This window comes from Tasmannia lanceolata, unplaced genomic scaffold, assembly GCF_043159265.1.
Source record: "Tasmannia lanceolata isolate RefF3 unplaced genomic scaffold, GAP_Taslan_0.1 ptg000029l, whole genome shotgun sequence".
Taxonomy (NCBI): domain Eukaryota; kingdom Viridiplantae; phylum Streptophyta; class Magnoliopsida; order Canellales; family Winteraceae; genus Tasmannia; species Tasmannia lanceolata.
Genome location: NW_027518706.1, coordinates 5,812,424 through 5,835,047, shown reverse-complemented (window position 1 = coordinate 5,835,047; position 22,624 = coordinate 5,812,424). Strand labels below are relative to the sequence as shown.

Here is a 22,624-nt window from a genome sequence, read left to right as displayed (position 1 = left end):
TTAAGGATTTGTAGGAAAAAATTGGTCAAGTACTTGTTAAAATAATGAGTAAAAAAATAAATGACTCATACCGGTAATCTGAGCTCTTTCACTTTTATTATGACTATAATATGGCTAGCCAATTTCCAGTTCGGGCCACTTGGCCAGCTGATTGCCCATAAAGAGCCAGCAACACCGCGGGTTCGCAGAGCCTGACCCACCTAGTCTGCCCGGCATTATGGTTTCCCACTTGTGTTTTTAATCTATGGTCCCTTGAAAGTACATATGTCCATGTATGCAAACAGATAGAAAGCATGCAAGGACATGCATCCATGTCTCTAGCAAAAGGGGATACCCACAAGTGATGCACAGAAATAAAGAGATCATTAAAAAGAACACATACATGCACATATAGTAAAATCCAACCAACAAGAAATATTCAGATGGCTCCATTACATGCAGTTCAGGGCAACATAAACTAGATGCGCATCGATGGACAGGAAAAAGTCAGCTTTGCCCTTGTTTTTTTGAAAGGTAACAGTAAACATTCCATTCACCAAAAAAACCAAGTTACAACTCGGAGGGGACAAGCCGACCCAAAAGAGAACAGAACATGATTGCCTGCGATCAGAGTCCAAGTAAAATATCAAAAGCCTAGGATACATAAAGCCTAAAATCCCAAGGTGTTATCATGCAAAAATCAAGAGGCTATCCGACACCATCGTGATGGGTATTAAGCACCACAGCCACAGAACGTAGATCGACCCCATGCTTCGCAAGTCGGTCAGCTATTTCATTGGCCGACCTTCTCATATGTGGGCAAATAACACGAACCAAGTCCTGTATTTCAGCGGTGATGTCTTCAAGTTTCCAAGCTAAATTGGATAGTCAGAAATTGGTGATGGTGTGACTACAAGATAAATTGTAGATCTGATTAGCCAATGGGTCCAACCTGTTGACATGCCTAATACCTTTTTTTTGAAATAGACATCAATTTAATTGAGGATAAAGAATTACAAAAGCACTTCGGCGGAGCACGCTGGGGCGTGGGGGGGGTGTAAAAATTGCTCCATTTTTTTTATTTTTTGAAAGCCAATGGGTCCAACCTGTTGACATCCCTAATACCCCCTTTTTTTTTTTTGAAATAGATACCAATTTAATTAAGGATAAAGAATTACAAAAGCACTTTGGTGGAGCACGCACGCACTTGGGGGGGGGGGGGGGGGGGTTGTAAAAATTGCCCGATACATGTGAGACACTTGATGCTCCTGATTTGGCTGAGCGATCAGCCAATTCATTAGAGCTCCTAGGAATGAGAGAAAATGAGAATACATCATGCAAAAGGATTCAGAGACATGGTTAGCTCCACGCATGAAACACATCACATTAACGGATATTCATGCATAGACTACACGAACAGAGGGAAGGATTCATCCTTTTCTCTTCTTGAGAGAGTGAATTGCTATGATTTGTGGATACGGTACAGACATGAGTGTCGCGTGTTGACACGGACATGGCAAACCCCCAAAATTTAGAAACGGGGACACAGCTAAAATAGAAAGTAGATATAATCATAATTTGTGGATATGGATTCGTGTGTCATGTTTTGAAACGGATATGAGCTGTCAGACATGACGATATCTAAAAATCTAAAAATGGTGAAATGTACGTACATATAAATTACCAATTACTGTATAATTTGTAACAATATAAATATGGAAATCATTTAACAAATTAATAAATCTCAACTATAATTTAAAACAAACATGAGATAATCAAATAACAACACATTCATCAATTTAATCTAGTTCTCTTCCGTCTCCAATATACAACGAGTAAGGGAGACCAATATGATATAATGAACATAGTATTGGTCCGATTGGAGCTAGAGTTTGTTTAGACTTTTAAGTTTAGGAGAGAGGAGAGGGGAAGGGGTGAAGGGGGATGGGTTGGATATAACAACAAATATTAGTTAAAGAAGAGCTAAAAACGAGCTTATAATAAAAGAATAGTTAATAATAAAAGAAGTATATACAATATTCTATAATAAAATAGAATGTCACACTTGGCACGGTACAAAAACGTGTCCACACGCCCATATTAAGTCTAACACTTCTAGCATTACATTTAAAGGTGTCTAAAGGAGTGTCGACGGGTGTGGACACGACATGACACGTGTGTCGGTGATAAATTCAAAGTGCCAGCTAAATCATAGGTGAATTGGTAAGTGGTAACTGCATCCAATCTCCGAAAAAGTCCTTATTGTTTCGATTAATCAAATTTTGGAATGGGATATGGACCGAATGAAAGGGTATATTACAGTTGAAAACATTACTGCATTTTGGGACAATGCAATGAAGTTTTTTTTTTGTCTGTATTCTGTGTGAGCATAAAGTTGAAAGCAATTCATTTTCCAAAAATAAATAAATAAATAAATGAATAAATTCCAAAGCAATGCAATGAAGTTGAGAGATGTTAAGAGATGTTATCATGTTAATGCTATCAGATATTTTCTCTAGGGTCCTCTCTTAGCTGTGGTAATCAAGATCAATACTCAATTCAGATGTAAGTGAAATAGTAATTTCTGTAAAACTCAACTAACACATTGAAGTGAATAAACTTAGGACAAGTAAATGATGTACCTCAATTTTTAGATTTTGTATTTCTTTTGGTGTCCAGTACTCCATATGGTCAGTAACACCAGAAGCCCGATGGAAATATTCCTCCCATGGGGGATCGACAAGAATGACATCGAACTTGTTGCCAAAAAATTCAGGGGACAACACATGCTCGCGCAGGTCACACTTGTAATACATGGGTGGGGATGAAGATTTGGCCACAATTTCATCTTTCCTCTGAATAAGTTCCCTCAGCTTTGGGTAATCCTCCACAACACTGGTAAGTTCTAGCTCCCTGATGAAATTCTGTGTTCGCATACCAGTATCCACAAAATTTTGGGAGTAGTCATTTTGCTCCCTCCTTGAAGGAGCTTTACCAGGGGGAGCACTAATCCTAGGTGGACCCCAACCCATTGGAGCATTATCATGAGGTACTCCACGTCCAATTGGTCCCATTATATTAAATCCAGGACCAGTTATGCTAGGAGATACTCCTCTTCCAGGGCCAAATTGATTAAAATACATTGCATGGTTTGGGCCAGTCCCCATATTAGGAAGGAATCGCGGTCCTAACAATCGTGGTGGTGGTATGGGAGAAAGTCCAGGTGGGGCAGCCAACGCATTCATATCAAAACCTCGAGGTCCAGGCCAAACAATTTGCCCTGGAGATGGAGGAATGAAAATCGGTATAATTGGTGGGCCTGGAGCTGCGGACATGTTCGGGCCAATGGCCCGCATGGGTCCAGGTGGCAAGCTCAAGTGACCAAAGGGAGGTCCCACCATAGGCACTGGGATTACATGTTGCCCGTCCCTCCCCTGAACCCCTCCTCCTCTTCCTCTCCTGCCTCCTTTTCTTCCTTGAAGAATGCCCATATTGAAAGATCCCGGTCCCTGGTTATTTCCAAACGGAGGCAGTGAACCCCTACTAGAAGTCTGGCCTGCACTAGTATGCCTAGAAAACATGGATCCAGACTCCTCTCTTTCATAATCGAGAGACTTGGGCCTGATCTCTATCACATCAGAATACTCATTTTTAGTTCCAACACTAGAGGTTTTCATGCCTTCAGTCCTGGTTCTGTCTTTTCTATAAGCAGGTCTACCATGAAGCTTCTCCATTCTATCCCGTTCACGCCTCTGTGAGTCCCATTCCTTTTTATAGCCAAAATCACCATCCCCATCTTTTGCCTCTTTATCATTCCTGCTCTGCTGCCTTTTCCTCCAACTATCTTTAGAACCTCCCCAATCCCTATCTCTGCCTTTGGATCTATCATTTCCGTAAGCTTCTTTTTCACTTTGCCTCCCTTTGTGGATAATACTTCTTTCATTGTCAGATTGAGAGAAACCTCGATCAATTTCATCCGACTCTTGACGATGTTTCTCAATTCTCTCAGGGCTTCGTGTCCTTTTAGTGCGCCTCACTTCCCTACCACTTCTATTTGTATTATCTGACCTCTCTCGGCTTTCCGCATCATCACGGCCACTATGTGCAAGGTCTCGTTGCTGTCTGTTCTTCTCAGTTTTCTCTCCATGGGCTCTGGAGCTCAGCCTATGGGCGCTAGACTCAACATCCTTCACCATTTTCTCTCTGACACTCATCTGCCTATTGTCTCTAACACCTTCTGATCTTTCTTCTTGTGCCTCTGACATGCCTCTACTTTTACTCCTCTCTCCATCAACCCTTCTCTCTTGTTTCTTGATCTAACACCCTTATCAATGTTTGAATCTAAAGCCCTCCTTTTACTCTCTTGTGATTCAATTCTTGCATCAACATTTCTCTCTCTAGAAGACGCATGCTTATGATCCAAATAACCACCATCATCGGCCTTTCTGACAGATTCAGATTCATCCCATCTTCTCCTCGGATTCCTTTCCCGTTCACAACTTGCAAGACCTTTATCTCTACCACTTTCCATCCTTCCTGAATACCTCGAATCCCTATCCCGCGCATTTTCAAATGACCCATCATGGGGATTATCCGCCTTGCTTCTAATTTTGCTCTGAGAAGCCTCTTGAGAGGACGTTTTTGTGCTCGATTTCCTCAGAGAGTTCCTCTCATTTTCATCAGCTAAACAATATACTTCACTCCTTACAACATCCCTGCCCTTTCTACTAATTTCCGATTCTCTATCCTGATACACACTACTCAATATCTTCACACTCTTCCCCTCATGGGTTTTCTTCATTATCTTCGAACATGATTCCTCGTCCCCACTGCCCCCTCTGCTTGAGCCCCCTAACTTTTTTCTAATGTCATTTTTGTCCCCGACACTCTTTCTTTTTCCACCATCTTCCCATTCTTCGTTTTCTTCTGGAATGTTGCGCTTTCTAGAGTTGCTTAACCCGCGCTTCTCTTATCAACAATCTCCCTATCTTCCTCTTCTTCAACCCTATAACCCTTCCTGTCTGAATTCTCCTCCAAATCCTGTTCCGGGTAACTCCGAATTGATTCAAGTGCATCCATTACAAAGAAAGACTGTCAAATACAATTGATTTATATTCCTTTCTATATCCTTAATCAAGATAAAATTGCAACTTCAACAATGATTAACCCACACAGACACGCACGCGTGCAAAAATAAAATAAAATACCGCAATCCCAAAACCCTAACCCTAATAAATAGATAAAAAAACCAACCAAAACCCTAAACAAATACGAAAAAAAAAAATCACACCATCCGTCTAAGCGAAGACACGAAAAGGAAATTGATTCCTCTAGTCCAAACCAAAACCCTAAAGATTGTAACAAACCCAAGAAAACTTAAAAAGAACTCAACCAAGACCCACATTTTCAAAACAAAACAAAAACCAACCAAGACCCATAAAATCAATTGAGCCCACTTGGCCCATAAAATCAACTCCGTACGATGATCCACTCCGATCAGACTTTACAGATAGGAGAGTTAGGATCATCATAAAAAGTGTATTCATAAAAAAAATCACTTCGGCCCACTTGATTCGAAGATCCAAACTGTTATTTTTTTTGGGTACCAGTGTAAATAAGCCTTTCCCATAAAATCAACCCCATAGGATGATCCAAACCTTCCGATCGGGGAGTTAGGATCATTATATGGAGATGGTTTTTGGGGAAAGGCCTATTAATATTGGACCCCATTAAATGAACGGTTTGGATATTTGAATAAGGATCGTAATGAATTTTCTAATAAATATGTGTTATATATGGTACTGATATTGAAACCTATGCTTACAGACCATGCAAGCAATGCAAGGTCTTCCAAAACAAGAAGTTTGAAATTTTGTCTTCAACTTAGAAGAGTTGACAGCAGAGGAGAGACAAGATGCATATGCTAATCTTGTGACTATCGATGTGGAACACTTCAATGTGATTAAAGAGCTTAATGATAAAGAGAAGCGGAAATGGATCTAACTTCTAAGCCAACGCCCACCAACCTAACCGGCATGGCTTCTTTTTTGCAAAATCACATAAAAAGTCCTACCAATCAACATGCATAGTTCTGATTAGGGTTGCAATAGGGTCGGGTTTTTCAAAACCCTAGCCCAACCCTGGATCCCATTATCTCGGTCCTGACCCGCCCTGACCCTGAGTTAGGGCTGAAGAACCTCAATCCATGGCCCGCCCTCCAGGGCTCAGTGCTGGCCCAGGCCCGCCCTGATTGGCCCTGATTGGGCAGGGCCGGCCCGGCCCTAATTGACCCTAGTGCAAATACCTGTTAACTTATTAAGAGTGCCAAAAATAAAGCAACCACTTATCATATAGAACAAAATGATCAATAAACAGAGAAAGGGAACAAAATAAGAAAATATGAATTCAACAACATGACGGGCAACGGAGACAATTAATAATAATAATCTAAAGAAACATCAATCCAAGATAATAGAAAACATTAGCAAAAGAAACATCCATAGATGGTTCAATTCTATAATAGAAAACTCAGGGTCGGGTCGGGTCAGGGTACCCGAGGCATTAACCCAGAACCTGACCCGACCTGAGTCAGGGTCTAAAAAAATGAACCCTGACCCGCCCTCAGGGTTGGAAAATCCAGCCCTGACACTGTTCGGGTTCAAGGCGGGTCAGGGCTGACAGGGCCAAATTTGCACCCCTAGTTCTGATATTGATGAATGTTTTGTTCTTCATTTGTTTAATTTAAAGATCAATTGACTTTTATTTACATGTTATGTTATGTGCTTTCTTCACTGAACGTTGGAAGAAGAATTTGGAAAGCAGGGTCACTGAGCCTAGCCTGCACTTGTTAAGCTTGGCATATTAATTAAATACTCCCTGTATACAAGAATCTGTCTAGATATGTCAACGTATGACTGAATATTCTCTCAATTTCATTGCAGTACTTGGATACAAAAAAGGCATGGTTCAGCACATTGCGCTACTTTCTTAAGGGTTATTGTTTGTTGTATAAATGTTTCCCAGCTGCATTTTTTTTTTGCTATACATACATGTTTCCCAGTTGCACATTGCAGTACTTTCTTAGATTCAAATGGGATCCATGCTTCTGTAGCAAGTGATTTCAAAGTCAGACCCTTCTTCTTGTTTGCCTAAGTAAGCAGTTGAACCCTTATACATATCTCATGAGGAACTCATTATAGAGGTCCACACCACACATGAGAATTTGGCTCCAAGTCGCCCAGCTTTTGAATGACCCAACTGGTGTTGGATGCCATGAGGCAATCGATCAGCCCCTCTTTCAAGTTAATTGAGTTGTGATTAGCAGTCTTTATAGGACATGTAATCTGTGTATAGGAATAACTACTTTGCTGTTTTCTCCGCATTTTTACTTTTAGCTTCTCATGATGAACACTAAAAAAGGTGGTTGCTATATCATTTTGCCATATTGAATACTAAATGGAATCCCTCTTTGAATGCGTGTGACCATGTTCACGGATTGGAAAGGGGCCCTGAGCATAGTTAACTGATAATGGTATAAAAATTCAAATGAAAAATCAGTTTCCTACTCAATATAGCCATTGAACCTGCTAGTTCAGCTCCGGAAATTTATTTGTCAGCTGAATTCAGCCATTTCTACAAGTACTTTTTGGTTAACAAACGGATAAAGATAGTTATATACCTTTCTGTTAACTTGGATGAATGGGCATGTGAAGACTCTGTATTTCAATTTCTAAAACTTAAACATATATGCTTGCATATTTGATGAAGAAGTAAAAGTTCAAAGAAAGAAATTTTTTTTCACTAACTTTTTTAAAAAGGGTTTTTCACCATCATTTGTTGGGTTTGTCACTAATCTAATCTCTCTCCATTATCTGCATTTCTTTGACCGGTAGAGGTTGTTCAACCTGCCTTTGCACTGGGAAAGCCTCAACTTCAGGGACTCCTATACATGAATGGAGCATGGTAATGGAGATGCACCGAGTCATGGTCGTTTTTGTACATGACAACTACTTTGAGAACAACCAATTTGTTATATACTTTTAGATCAAATTAAAGTCTGCCAACAATTCATGTTAAAAGGGGGGCACATAATCCTACGCGCGGGGGTGGGGTGGGGGATCATCTCCCCAAACTAATTTGTAAATAGTTGTAGACACCCAATTTTGTCAAGGTGGAACTAATGGTAGGTTGTCGCGAGGAAGAATCTCATGTCGAGTCCTAGAGCACCGGTTCCTTTTCTCTCAATCTCTCTTTAGGTTATTGAAACAGGAAAATACTTTTCGAAAATGATTTTAACTCAGAGATGCAACAAAAGCATGTCTTTACGCATCACCCGCCTTTTACGGCAGAACCAAAAAGCCCGTTATCACATGGCATGTTAGCCGAGAAGTTAATTTTGAGTAAAAAACATCCGTTTTTACCCAAAAACACTTCGTGTCCTAAAAGCTAACGATATTAGATTCATTAGAATATCCCCGGAACGAGGAATCCAACGGATTTGACCGCGCGCGATTCGGAGTCCAATCGGAGGAGTTATGGTCAGCCGAAATTCCCCAAAAGAGATGAAAAATCACAGTTTTCGAAAAAACACAAAAGACGGGAAATCACATTTCCCCATACAACCGACATGGCACTGATGGGACTCCAAATTTCGTAAATTGTGAAATTGGATTTTCCAATTTCGCAATTTGCGAAATTTGAGTGGAAATTTACAAAAATACCCCCTCAAATTCTATAAATAGAGGGCGCGTAAGCGTAAATCAGATTTTAACTTCTCTCTGGTTTAGATTTTTAACTTCTGGATATTTCTCTTCTGGTTTTTCAGTTCAAAACCTTTTCCTGATTTCCAGAAAACCCTAATTTCTTTACTTTAGAAGAGAGAAAGTAGAGAAATTCTTAGGTAGCTCACACTGGGCGTCAGCATTCCGCCGAATTTCCGAAGATCCATAGCGACATCTTTCAAATATTGTTGTTCTTCCGCCGAATTTAATAGAACTACGAGCTATTTTTTTCAATAATAGCGTCGTTGTACAAATAAATCCTATGTCCAATTCACTTGATATTGATTCATATAGGCTCCAAAGGGTTTTCTAACTCCAAATGGCTTTCCAATTGAGTTTATGAGTGTTAGAATTCTGTTTAGAGGGTTAAGGAACATATATATAGGCTAGGGTGAAAACTAGTCGTTTGAGTGGCATTTTAGTAAAAACTACCAAGTTCGAAGAACTAAGCAGATCTCGGCGCACACTTTCTATCTGTTCTCTCTATTCTTGTTTGTACAATGGTTCTATCTTTAGCTAGTTGCAGTCTTGTGCGATGCACGGGGCGAAGAAAAAATTATGATCTTACGGATTTGTACAAATCAATTTAGAAATGTTCCTATTTTTATGGGATTCTTTATTGGGAAATTTTATTGCGTTAAATATTTTTTGGAAAACTTTATTGCGTTAAATGCGTATTTTGCAATTTAGATGAAATCAAATCAGAAAAGTTCCTATTTTTTTGGGCCTCTTTATTGGAAAACTTTTTTGCGTTAAATGTTTATTGGAAAAAGATACTTTACTAAGGTTTCGTGTGATAGAGGAATACGTGTGAAAAGGCGTTTCATTTTCCTATGTTTGTTTAGCTACTCTTAAAGAACTTTTGGAATTTCAAAAGTGTAAAAGGGTGTGCAACATCCCCTTAAAGAGTTTTTAAATTTCGGAATGCAGTGGGGGTGCCACGTGGTGCCACCAAGCTTACCACATTCAGCTTTATATATATAGATAGATAGATTTGTGGATTGTTGTTTGATTTGCCATTAAGTTTGAATTCCACATTATTTCTGGCAAAAGTTTTTAAGACCCAATTTACCCCGCTCTTGGGTTGCCATACCCTCACTTTGTATTTTCATAATACTAATCTAGTTACCACAACAATTGTCAGTAAAACGTGATTCGGCAAAAAAATAGGAAAGATAAAATTTCGAGTTTTATACGCATTGGTTAAAAAAAAGGAAGTAAAAAAACGGAAACACAAGAAAATGAGTTAAGAATTTTGTCATTTACAAAATATGGTGGGGTCAAATAAGAAAGTTGGCCCAAAAAATATGTTTAAAAAGTTTAAAACGCCTTTAAAATGTGTTTAAAACATTTGCCTTAAAAAAATGGAGTTTTATTCGTAGTAAAAGTTTTAAATGGCACACTAATAAAATACCTTTTGTTTTTTGTTTTTTGGAAAAAAAAAAAACGCCGTTTAAAACGGAGTTTTGTGAACAATGGTCAGTATTGGATTGGATTTATCCATATCCCATGTGTTACTGTTGTAGTTATCCATGAGACATGTCAGTTGTGATTACTTAGATAGAATTTCCATTTTTAAAGAACTGTCAATTGAAGAGAGCATTCATTCGTTTCTTATCATCCTTATTGACCACCACAAATTAGCTTAAAATAATGGGATTTTTGCTGATTAGTCCCTACATGACAAAATAATTGCTTATTAGTCCCTCAGAATAGCATATTAGCTGAACAGTCCTACTTTTAGAAAATATTTGCTAAAAGGTCTCTAAAACTCACGAACTTCATTTTTCTTGGTTAAATTTTTTAAAATGACAAATTTACCCCCCAAACCCATTTAATCAGTTTTAGCATTTTTTGATTTCCCTTCCAATATTTTTGGAAAAAAACTAGAAAATAAGCAACAATATTACCTCTTCCAATATTCTCGTTAAAAAAACGTTAAAAAAATCATTTTAGGAATTAAACAAATTTAAAATCCCTCTAAAATAAATTAAATAGGGTCAGTTTGAGATATCTTTTCTTTATCGAAAAATAAAGTAAGAAATTATAGGAATATTTTTTGTTTCTAACTTTTCTAAGAAATTCCTATCTTGGTTGGATTGCAAGAAAATATCTCTGATGGAAAATTATTTCTATTGAAATTTTTTTCCATTGAGGAATTATGTCTGATTAATTTAGAGGGATAACATCATAAACCGAAGGTCCCTAACTGAAAAATTGAATAGGGTTGGTTTACCTTATCTTTTTTTATGTGTAAGAAATAAGAAATTTTAGATTTTTTTACCTTTCCAAACTTTTCCAATAAAATTCCTACAATCCAACGGGGCCTAAGTAGAAGGTATTTTGTATTACGGTAGGGTTTTAGTTTTGTTTTGGGAATAAGAACTAGGGTTTGGCTTCTAATCTAAGAAGAAGAAGAAGGGAGAAGGTCAAAGGGAAAGTCAATATTGGAAGAGATAATATTGTTGCTTATTTCCTAGTTTTTTTCCAAAAAAATTGGAAGGGAAATAAAAAAATGCTAAAACTAATTGGGGCGGGGGGTGTAAAATTGCCATTTTAAAATTTTTAAAGGAGAAAAATGAAGTTCGTGAGTTTTAGGGACCTTTTAGCAAATATTTTCTAAAAGTAGGACTGTTCAGCTAATATGCTTTTCTTAGGGACTAATAAGCAATTATTTTGCCATGTAGTATCAGCAAAAATCCCTAAAATAATCGCTGATGTTTTTACATTTGCCAGTGGTAAGGACCACCTGTCACATTTTTGTCACATTTTAGCAAGGGAAATGATATAACCACAACTATGTTTTAATAGTTGTACTTTCCCAGCTTGTCTTTTCTTTTAAATTTTCTTCTGGGAACTGTAATAACCTTTTGACAGCTCTTTAAATATTAAAAGACAAGATGCTTTAGTGGAATTATCAAAACATGGTAGTGCCGATATCATTTCTTAGCAAGCAATTGCCCATTTTTGTTACATGTTCAAGCAATTAGGATTATTATATTAATGTGAGTTTTGTGCAGTGACCATTCTACTCATTTTCGTCGACCAATATTATAGATTATCAGTTTACATGTGTGCCACTTTAAATATAAAAAAACAAGCTGCTTTTGTGGAAATATCAAAACATCGTAGTGCTGGTATCTTTTCTTAGCAAGCTATTGCCCAGTTTTGTTACATGTTCAAGCAAATAGGGTTGTTAAGTTAATGTGAGTTTTGTGCAATGACCATTCTAATCTTTTCGTTGACCAATATCATAAATTATCAGTTTACATGTGTGCCCCCTGGATGATTGAGATAGTTTTAACAAGACATAAAATAACATATATTGCTTTGTTGAATCTCAGATTTATCCAAAATTATTTGGTGACAAGAATACTCGAATCTTTATACGTTAGACTGTGAGCTTCAAAAAAACTCTTAACTCGACCATTTAATGTATCGTATTGGTTTAAAACTAGACCTGGGCTTTGTGCAAGTTAGCCCTTTCATCAACAATCGGTAACAATATGATGTTGAAAACTCTTGTGTGCAAGGTAGTGTTGTTGTTTTAAGCGTAATAAATAACTAAGCTTAGATCTGTCGTATCTAACTTTTAAAATTTATGCTTTTATAAAAAAAAATCATCATTTTGGGTTTTTCCACACTCAAACATGCTTGTTTCTAAAATTTGGAAAGGATAAGTGTCACTAAAATTTCTTATTTTTTTAAAACAAGAAAAAAGGTAACTTAAAACAACACTATTCGATTTATATTGACAGGGACCATCAATTTATGATGACATCCCCCTAAATTATCAATAATCAAATTATTTCCCTCTAAATTGTGGGAAGAAAAAATTTGTGTAGGCTCCGTTTCTTTCGACGTAAAATTGGACATAAAATTTGTTTTATGTTCATTTTTACAACATAAACCAAATTTTACGTTGAAAGAAACGGAGCTGTAAGAAAAAATTTCGTGTGAAAGTTTTTTTTTTTTGTGGCAATCCAAAAAAGACCTTAAGCGCGCGCTCTCTCTCTCTCTCTCTCTCTCTCTCTCTCTCTCTCATATGAATATGATAAACATATTGAACTTAAAATAATATAAAAGATAAATAAATAAATAAAATTAAAACACATCTTTAGGAGGTCATACACGTTGACAAAAATGGAAATTCCAATGGGCGGATTGTGAGAAATCACAATGACAATGTCAATGGGTGATCCTCCGTTTATAATTTAGGTTCACTCTAAATCTCTCTCATTAGACATGTAGAATGAAGATACGAACAAAGTTTCTTTATTTGTTGTTTGTTCTTATCAAGTGGGATAAGATAAGAAGTTAAAGATAGGGAAAGATAAATGCGCCCCTTTTCATTACTTAGGAAGAGACAAATAGAAGGAAGTAATGATAGGAAAATAGGGCTGCAATTAATCACACGGAAGAAAAGAAAAGGTTGGTTTGGCCTCTTGCATTGCAATGCTTCCCTTAGGATGTAAACATGCTTTTGAGGCTGGCTATTGATACAAACAAATTAAAAAAGCTCATCCTCAAAGAAATGGAAGGCAAGGAAAGAAGTAGCTTCTGGCTTAAGGAGTTAATTAAGTTACTTAGGATTCCTGATATGGATTTGAATATAGAATCACACCTAAAAAATAGTTTCAATTGGAGATGGTTTTAAACTCCAATTGAAGAGCTTTTGTTTTGGTTAACACACTATCATGAAAATGGAAATGGAAATGGAAGTGGGAGAGTGAGGAAAAACAAACTATAAATGGTTTTTGTCTTTTGTCACCTGCTGTTTGTTTTGGGGAAATGATTTCAACACACACATCTTTTGACACAAGAGGCTCATGTTTCTTGTCTTTTATATTTAAAGAGCTTTAAAAGGGCTTTTACTGTCCCCAAAAAGGACTTACCTAACAATTAAATGCTAAAAGACAAGATACATGCGCGCATGTATCAAAACATAGTTGTGCTGAAATCATTTCTCTTGTTTTTACTTCTCTTATAGTTTGACAGAGAACCCGCCAACCTCAAATCTCAATTAATCACTCCTCAATGGATTGGAATTGAAAACTTTTTTCTTATTTTCATGTGGTTAGAGTAGAGTAGAAGGTGGTGCTGTACCATTCACCCTTCCTAAAACAGGGTATTCTTCACGCATCAGGACAATAGTTCTAGGCTTTATTCTTCCTAAAACTGGTTTTATATTACACATCACGGAGTAATATAAAACGCCCTTTATTCCTCATGATTAATCATAGTTAGCAAAACTCTGTTTAAAACGACATTTTTTCTTTTTGTTTTATTGTGTGCCGTTTAAAACTTTTACAAAGAATAAAACTCTGTTTTTTAGGCAAATGTTTTAAACACGTTTAAAATGCATTTTAAACGTTTTAAACACTTTTTTTCGGCCAACTTTCTAATTTTAGCGCCACCATATTTTGTAAATGACAAAATTCTAAACTCATTTCTTGTGTTTCTGTTTTTTTACTATGGTTTTTTCAACCAGTACCGTATTAAACTCAAATTTATTTGTCCCGTTTTTTTTTGGTTTTGCCAAATCACGTTTTGCTAACTATGGGATTAATTGGTTTGTGCGTGATGAGTCCAATAAAGGAAAAAAAATCAAGGGGTCGCCTAAAGGAAGGAAAAATCGAAGAGAAAGCAAAACAAAACCTAAAAAATTCAAAGGAGAATAAAAAGAAGAAAAAGTAGGAGAGTGTTTCTCACCAAAATAGGCATGTCTCACTCCATACAAACTTGAAGAGAGGGTTTCTCCAATACTGAATGTGAAGAAACCCATTCATCACATACAAATTCAAATGAAAGCAGAAAAAAGGATAATGAAGAATAAAGCCTTCTTCCACAAACTTATATTTAATTTCCAACATGTAGCTACCTTGTTTTAATTAAAGGCTTGGTAATCATCTTCCATAAATCTCCTAGGAAGGAATGATCAATGTATTGTAATGGAAACCTTCACACTCAAGATTTGATAGTAATTTTGTATTAATAGGTGAAGAAAATATAGATATGAGAAAAAAACATTACTTGCAAGTGGAAGCACCAAACAAAACGCATATAATAATATAACATTAACTTACAAATACATCAAAGAAATAACATGTAAAATAGTAATATTTGTCCAATGGGAAACAAAATGGATGTAGAAGTGAATTTTTTTTTTCCGTAGTATCTCAAAAATTACTTAGGTTAGATAAACCTTCAATGACAAATAAGGCCCTATTTCATCATTCTTTGTGGATCCCAGCACCAAGATATATGTTTCTAATAGAACACATTTCCTTTACAACGTCTCCCATCTCCATTCGTTCTCTCAGAGATTCTGCAGAACACACCACTCCAATCCTCACTAAAGATACCAAACAGTCCTGCAAACGACGTATCTTGTCATTGTAATTCTCAGTAATGTTTGTGGCTCTTCCTTCATCATGATCTACAAGAACTAATGGATCCAAAATCTCCATCACTCGATCCGGCCAAGACAACTGGACAAATTTGTGAAGACTTAGGCCATCCTTAAACATTTCATCTGTGGGGCGCTTTCCAGTGAATATCTCTAATAAAAGAATCCCATAGCTATACACATCTCCAGTTGTGGACACATGACCACCTGCCCCATATTCTGCAATTCCACACATCTTTTACACTTTTTGTTGTGATAAAGGATATAAGATACCAGTTAGAAACTAAAAGCAAATATGAGGTTTGATTTTGAAAAAAAGGTGAACATTTTATCAAAGAGATGATAGATAATTGAATGATCTCTTCACATTTAGAAACCTAAGTTTCATGGAAAGAGTCTAGAATTTTTAGAGAAACACATAAGAAACGATTTAGCACAATGAAAGAAAATATAGATGTTTTGTCCTATGTTGCATTGCCGATTTGTGGTTGTAGAGAATATCTTTTTCATATTCTAAGGGTGTTTGTTCCTTCTACTTATATTGCCCATATTTTATAACTATAACTACAAAATTGCCGTCATATTTTATGATTTGTTTAAGGAGCAATTTTGAGATTTAAAGAGACAATAGTTGTGCCCATATCTTGTAACTAAAACTACAAAATTGCCCTCTACTTGGTAATGGTATACAAGGTCATTTCTTATGATCATCCCATATAATTTTGGGATTTAAAAAGGGACATGAGTGAACATGTAGATGAAATCAAGACCATTGATCTTGTAAAACATCATCGGGTGACTCACATGGTCTTAGTACCATCCTATATGGATACCCAACAAGGTGTATACAAGGGATTACAAAAGTAAGAGTTAGATTTTTAGATGAACGGCCTTGTTGGTGTTTGGATTTTGAAAATTTATTTTGAATCTAAAACTGATTATTGTCTTCTGGTTTGGAATTTTTTCTATGGTGTAATTTTTTTTACACCATATGCATAGAATGGGTGGGGCCCACCCACTTTCCACATGTTTTGATGGGTGAGGCCTACCATTTTATTCATGTTTTGATGTTGTGCATGCATCCCACTATCTCCACCCAAGCCTATGTATAAGCTGGGTCCCAACTAGAAAAAAGGACGGATATATCACTTCCCCTCATGTTTTGATGGGGGCGTGACCTATACTTCTATGGGCTACGAATGCTTATTTACTCATAAATCTTATGACTTGTGAGAGCTTCAAAATTAATTTGGAAGACAATGAGGTGAGGATTGAACCATCATCTCGTATCTTTAGTAACTATGATACATCAAAACATGAAAAATCATTGGATTTAATTGAGTAAATTTTTTGTGGGCAGAAAAAAATATAAATAATTTTTAAATTGAAAGTAATTTGAATTAAAATTTGTGTAATTTTTTTTTACTTTAAGATAATTTATTGATTATTATATAACAACTATTTTTTGCCCCCTTGTGGGGCAAATTCCTAGCTCCGCCTCTGGCATAGGTAAGAGTGTCAGAATCTGACACGGTTCTCTATTGTCAAATTCAGCAAACCTCAAAAAGAATGATTTGTAGATTCACCAAAATATTTTAATCAATTGTCAAATTTTAATTTTTTACATAATAATATTATTTTAACTAGTAACATATTTAAATTTTGATAAGTTAAGTAGATATAATATTTGGTTTTTTTAAGAAAATTACTAATAGGATGGGTAAAATTCAAAATGTGTGATAATTATGAAGTTGTGGTAGTAGCATCCAGTAAAACAGAAAACAGATAAAAGAGATCTAGAACTGTCTTAGAGACTCGTGCAATTTGAGACGTATGTGTCCCACACGGGTACTTCACCCATTTAGAAGAATCAATATAACATGGGTTTCGGCCAATCAAGTCATGTAAGTGATGAATTGCATTCCACTATGTATTACTAAAAAATGCTAGCCAATTTTGGACCATGATAATTTCTCAACATGATTTTTTCATATAAAACCAACCAAGTCTCAGTGATTACACAAGCAAAAGCACTACAAAAGTAGATTAAATTTAATTTCATACTACTTATAAGGTAAAACATAAGTAGAAGTAGAAGGAAAGTGAAATGATGTCATTTTCTAAGTACAAACAAAATAGTTGAAAATGTCAAATCTTTAATTTCACTTTCATGTTGACTTGGGAGAGGCAACTTAAAAGGCAATTGTTGAAAAATCCATTAAACACAAGGAAGTAGAATGAATAGTGCACACCAACCAAACGTGTCTCGGAAAGGGAAATGGCATCATTTAACCTTCCCTTCCAAAAGAAACATTATTTCAGTCACAACATTAATCCAAAAGTCTCGTATTTATTATTAGGAATTATGAGAAACCTCCTTGACTTATAATGATCAAACACCTTAAATTTAGGATAATTGACAAATGGAACTTAGGATAGTTACCAAAAGGCTACAATTATTCGCATGACCATGTTTTCATTATGAGTAAGACTCACATTGTTTTACACTTTTCAATGAGCTACTGAGAGTTTTGTTTGGAATTGTAACAACCTTTGATAGCTGGTTAAACAATAATCATTCCTTGGATTTGTCCACATGCTACTCTTGCCTTGCCCTAGCCTCTGCATTCCTGATTCTAGATTGGCCATATATAACGTATGGCAACTATAAATATTCCTCCATCTTTTCTCTTCCGATCGAGGATTGCCATAAATTCATTCCTTGGATCTCTGTCTCTCACACACACACACACACACACACCGCATTCTTACGATCCTAGATGGAATGAGGTAATGCATCACTTATTACCCTAGGATCACCAAATAGGGATTATGAGCCCTAAGTCCCTGACATGACTCTGTATAGAACCATCTAACCAGACTAGAAAAGTGCTGCTTGTCATGTGCTCAAGCTCTTTTGGAGAACATAGTTCATCTTTCTTCCAAACCACTTTTCTTTGAAAAAAATCACCAAAAGTTGAAATATTTGACTAGGGATTAATAGAAACAACTATTTATTAGAAAGAAAGCAAGGGTTCTGAGTGTCAGAACCATCCTCCACTGACATCTAGAGGGAAGTGTGTGCACCTTCAGCAGATGGCGTGGAGTGAACTTGTGATGCGCCAATTGGGAACTTTGGCGGCAGTCATTAATCTGGAAATCCTTGTGAGGCCAATGCAAGAAAGTGGCTACTTGACCCCCACCCTTCGTCTGAACCAGTGGAATGAAAACAAATACCTAACTCTATGTTTTTTTTTTGAAAATTGACATTGCATTAATAGACAAAAAGTATTGGGCGGGGACAAGATGTCCCACACATGATACTTAAAAGTGGTCCGCAGACTCATTACAAAGCCTGTTAGATAGGTGAGATAACCGGCGACACGACTAACATGGACTCCCAAAGGACTCCTTCCTTTGCTAGAATATCCACCGCCTCATTAGCCGACCTCCTACGATGCTCAATCCTAGGCTCCAATAATCTTATTAAGTCCAAAATCTCCACAATTAATGCAGTAACCACAAAATTTACAGATGTAGTAACACAAAATCTACAAATGCAAGAGTAGACATTGTGTTATACCTTCGTGGATGAGTAGTTGCTAAATGTTTGGCTTTGTCACACTCCTCAGAGTGTTATACCTTCGTTCAAGGGTGGTTGACGATCGTCCAGCTCTAGACAATCTTGGCAAATGGTTCACCCAATCTTTGAAATGGCAAAGGGGTTGCGCACATGGTTTCAGGCTATAGCAATGATGCCCAGCGGTAGTGGGATCCAATCGAACAGGGGTTCGTCCGATTGGCCAACTCCAGGACGTTTTGGTCCTTCTTGAAAAGTTGGATAATTTTGAAAAAAGGCACTTTTCATGGTACTTTTGCTTCTTTCATTGGAATATATTTTCTCACATGGGTCTTTGGGGTGTTTTACTGCTCTAGCTCATTTAAGAAGCACGATTTGATTCATCATTGGAATGTTGGGCCATTTTTTGTTGAGAAACATTAGTCATGGGTTTTTTGAAAATTGATTTACAAAATTTCTCATTATTTTCTAATAATATTAGAGACTTTATTGAATAATTGAATAATTACTTCTCAGAATTTTTCCAAAATTATAATTTTTTAACCATTAACATGATTAGCATTTTCTACACAACTATTTTGCATAAAAAAACTCATGGTCATAGGTACTAAAAAGGCCGCCTATTATTCGGGTGACATGTAAGAGACCACTTGATGTAAAATAACATTCCTATATACTTTGTCAATAAATATAGAAATGCTATCAAGTAATTTTTTTGGTTCAAGATGCTAATTTAGCCTTTGTTGCAGTACATTATATACCTAATAAGTGAGAAATATCTTATAAAACTCATTGAGAATAGACAGGATGACGAAAATTGATAAAATTATTACCTGGAGCAATGTACCCAATAGTTCCCTTTAATCCAGTTGTGCTGCTTTGATCTTCAGATGAGCTATGAATGATTCTTGGATAAAACTTGGCTAACCCAAAATCACCCACATGAGCATTCATGTCTTCATCCAAAAAAATGTTGCTTGGCTTTAGATCACAATGAGCAATCGGTGTATGGCAATGATGGTGAAGATAATCCAACGCAGAAGCTATGTCAATTGCTATGTTTAATCTCTTAATGAAGTTTAAACTTCCTAATTGATGTTGCCCATCTAATTTTGAATGCAACCACTTCTCTAGACTCCCATTTGGCATGAACTCAAGCACGAGAGCTTTGAAATCATTACCTCCAAAATCGATGCTTGAACAAGAAGTTATGATCTTCACAAGATTTCGATGACGAATGTTTCTCAATGCGTTGCATTCAGCTATGAAACTCTTTGAAGCTCCCCTTAAGTGAAGGTTGAGCACTTTGATAGCAACAACATTTTCAATGCGACTAAGGATTCCCTTATAAACTGATCCATAACTTCCCGTGCCTATCAAATTGGCGGAAGAGAACCCATCTGTTGCTTTACAGAGCTCTGCATAAGAAACCTTAAAATGCCGGCCCTCCATAGAATTAAGGGAAGATGGTTTCTTCCTTGACTTTCTTACCCAGTAAAGTGAAGCAGGGACACACAATAAGAAAATCAAACATACAACCGCACTTACTACTATGATGATTACTCTAGAAACATGGACTTTTCCTCGTCTGTCATTAGCTAGCACTGGGCATGTAGGCAACTTTAATTCTAGGATACCACCACAAAGATTATCATTTCCCGTGACTGAAATTGCACTGGCACTTCCAAAGACCCCTTGTTTTGGAACTTCACCCTTAAAATTGTTGAAAGACAAGTTTAGATACTCTAGAAACTTAAACCCCTCTAGATATTTTGGAATCTTCCCTGAGAAGTTATTGTATGAAAGATCAAGGACTTCAATGGATGTTAATGTTGTAAAACTGACAAAACATCTCCTCGGAAGGCGTTACCATGCATATAAAGTTCTCGCATGCTCTTACAATTTGCAAGAGTGCTTGGGATTTCACCTAACAATTTGTTCTGAGAAACATCCAATCCCTCTAGAATTTTCAAGTTACCCACTTCTGATGGGAGGGAGCCAGTAAAAATTTTTTGAGCCAAAACGAGTCGTATTGATAGTGAAGAAAGGCCAATAATTTGTTTTGGTATCGTACCACCGAGGTTATTTTGAAAAAGGCTCAATGCTAAAAGTTTTGTACAGTTTGCAAGAGATAGAGGTATGCTTCCTTGAAGGTTGTTAGATCCTAAATCGAGGTCAGTCAATTGAGTAATATTTCCAATACTGTATGGGATTTTCCCGGACAAACTATTATTTCCCAAGTAGAGTTGATGTAAGTTCTGGAGCATCCCAATTGAAGCGGGAATAGAACCCGTGATGAAGGTTGAATATATACCCAAATGTTGTAAATTGATGAGATTCCCGATCTGACTAGGGATGTTACCAGAAATTTGGTTTTCTCCTATTGCGAACCGATAAAGGTGAGTTGAGAGATTGGCTATGTAGTTGGGAATTGGGCCAGCAAAATGATTTCTCTGAATGGACAATTCATTTAGGTTACTACAGTTAGTCAAAGAAGTGATAAATTTCAAGTCGTCAGCTCTACCAAGGCCTAGGTAATTATAGCTCAAGTCAAATCTGAGTAGATTCTTTCCCCATCCAATATTTTCAGGCACAGGTCCGCTAAACTGGTTTCTATCCATTTGAAGCCATTCAAGACTTGAAACATTGGATAATGAATTTGGAATGTGTCCGGTAAATTGATTGTCTCCTAAAAGTAGATATTTGAGTTTAGGAAGGGAGAATCCTATGTTGGGTGGAAGGGTTCCGTGTAACTGGTTTTCTGTCACGGCAAACTGCTCAAGAAACGAGAGATTATTATAAAAAGAGGAAGGAACCGTACCGGATAATGAATTTAAAGAAAGGGAGATCGTTTTCAAGTGATTAATTCGACCCAGGTCATCTGGGATGTGTCCTACCAAACTATTTTCCCTGAAATTGAGATACATGAGAGATGAAACGTTCCCTAGTTGAGGTGGAATGCTCCCTGTAAGATTATTATTATAAAGAAACAACCAGGATAGCTTCGGTAGAGTGCTAAGTTGGATGGGAATTTTCCCTGTCAACTCATTGAAACTCAATTCGATGATTCTGAGGTCCCTACAGTGGGTGAGATTGGATGGAATTTCCCCTCCCAAGGAATTATGACTCATATTAAGATGTCGCAGTCTAAATAGACGGCCAATATCTTGGGATATTTGGCCATTGAAGCTGTTTTCTTGGAGGTGGATTTCCCTAAGGAAGGTGAGGTTGGATATGGCAGGAGATAGAGTACCCACCAAGGTCTGCCCACTGAGCAAGTTCTGCCCACTAAGGTTCAATACAGTGACCCTTTGATGCACGTGACTCCATTCCAGTGGCAGAAATGGAGAGTATGGTTCCATGATGATAAGGCTCCAAGAGGATCACTTGTTATCCCATCCTTAAAAGCGAGCAGAGCCATTCGATCGGTTTCATTTCCAAGTAAGGTGGTGGTGGTTGCAGAATTCGAGTGTACTACGTTCATGGCTAGGAAGAGATTTACAGAGAAGATGATTGACCAAAGCACACTAAGAAGACTCATACCTGGTAGCTCCATCCTGATTGAAGCTCTTCTTGTGCTGGGCTTATTTTTATTTTATTTATTTTTTGTCTCCCAATTTCATTTGATCACACTCGACCTTTATACAGAACGAAATGATGATCACACCAGAATAAGAGACCCTCTACTTTTTATTTAAGAAAACAATTTAATATTTAGTATTCGACTGAAAATGGTTAACTACTTGAAGATAAATTCAGCCCCTCTAACTGGCACCAGCCGCCCCTCTCACACTGATATCGACACATACATTTTGATACTGACACCACTAACACACTAATATCCACACTTATCTATTTTGATACTGGCACCACCCA

General features: G+C 36.9%; 1 protein-coding gene and 1 pseudogene across 1 annotated transcript; both read right to left on the bottom strand.

Moving 5' to 3' along the window:
* Window positions 1-2,481: 2,481 nt before the first annotated feature.
* Window positions 2,482-5,058, bottom strand: LOC143858972 (N6-adenosine-methyltransferase non-catalytic subunit MTB-like; annotated as a pseudogene).
* A 9,934-nt stretch (window positions 5,059-14,992) lies between these two features.
* Window positions 14,993-22,110, bottom strand: LOC143858970 (uncharacterized). The gene is made up of 3 exons (XM_077369661.1): window positions 20,619-22,110; window positions 19,582-20,532; window positions 14,993-15,387 (listed from the first exon to the last, which is right to left on the bottom strand). The coding sequence occupies exons 1-3, from the start codon at window positions 22,108-22,110 to the stop codon at window positions 14,993-14,995; spliced, it is 2,838 nt and encodes a 945-aa protein (XP_077225776.1).
* Window positions 22,111-22,624: the final 514 nt, after the last annotated feature.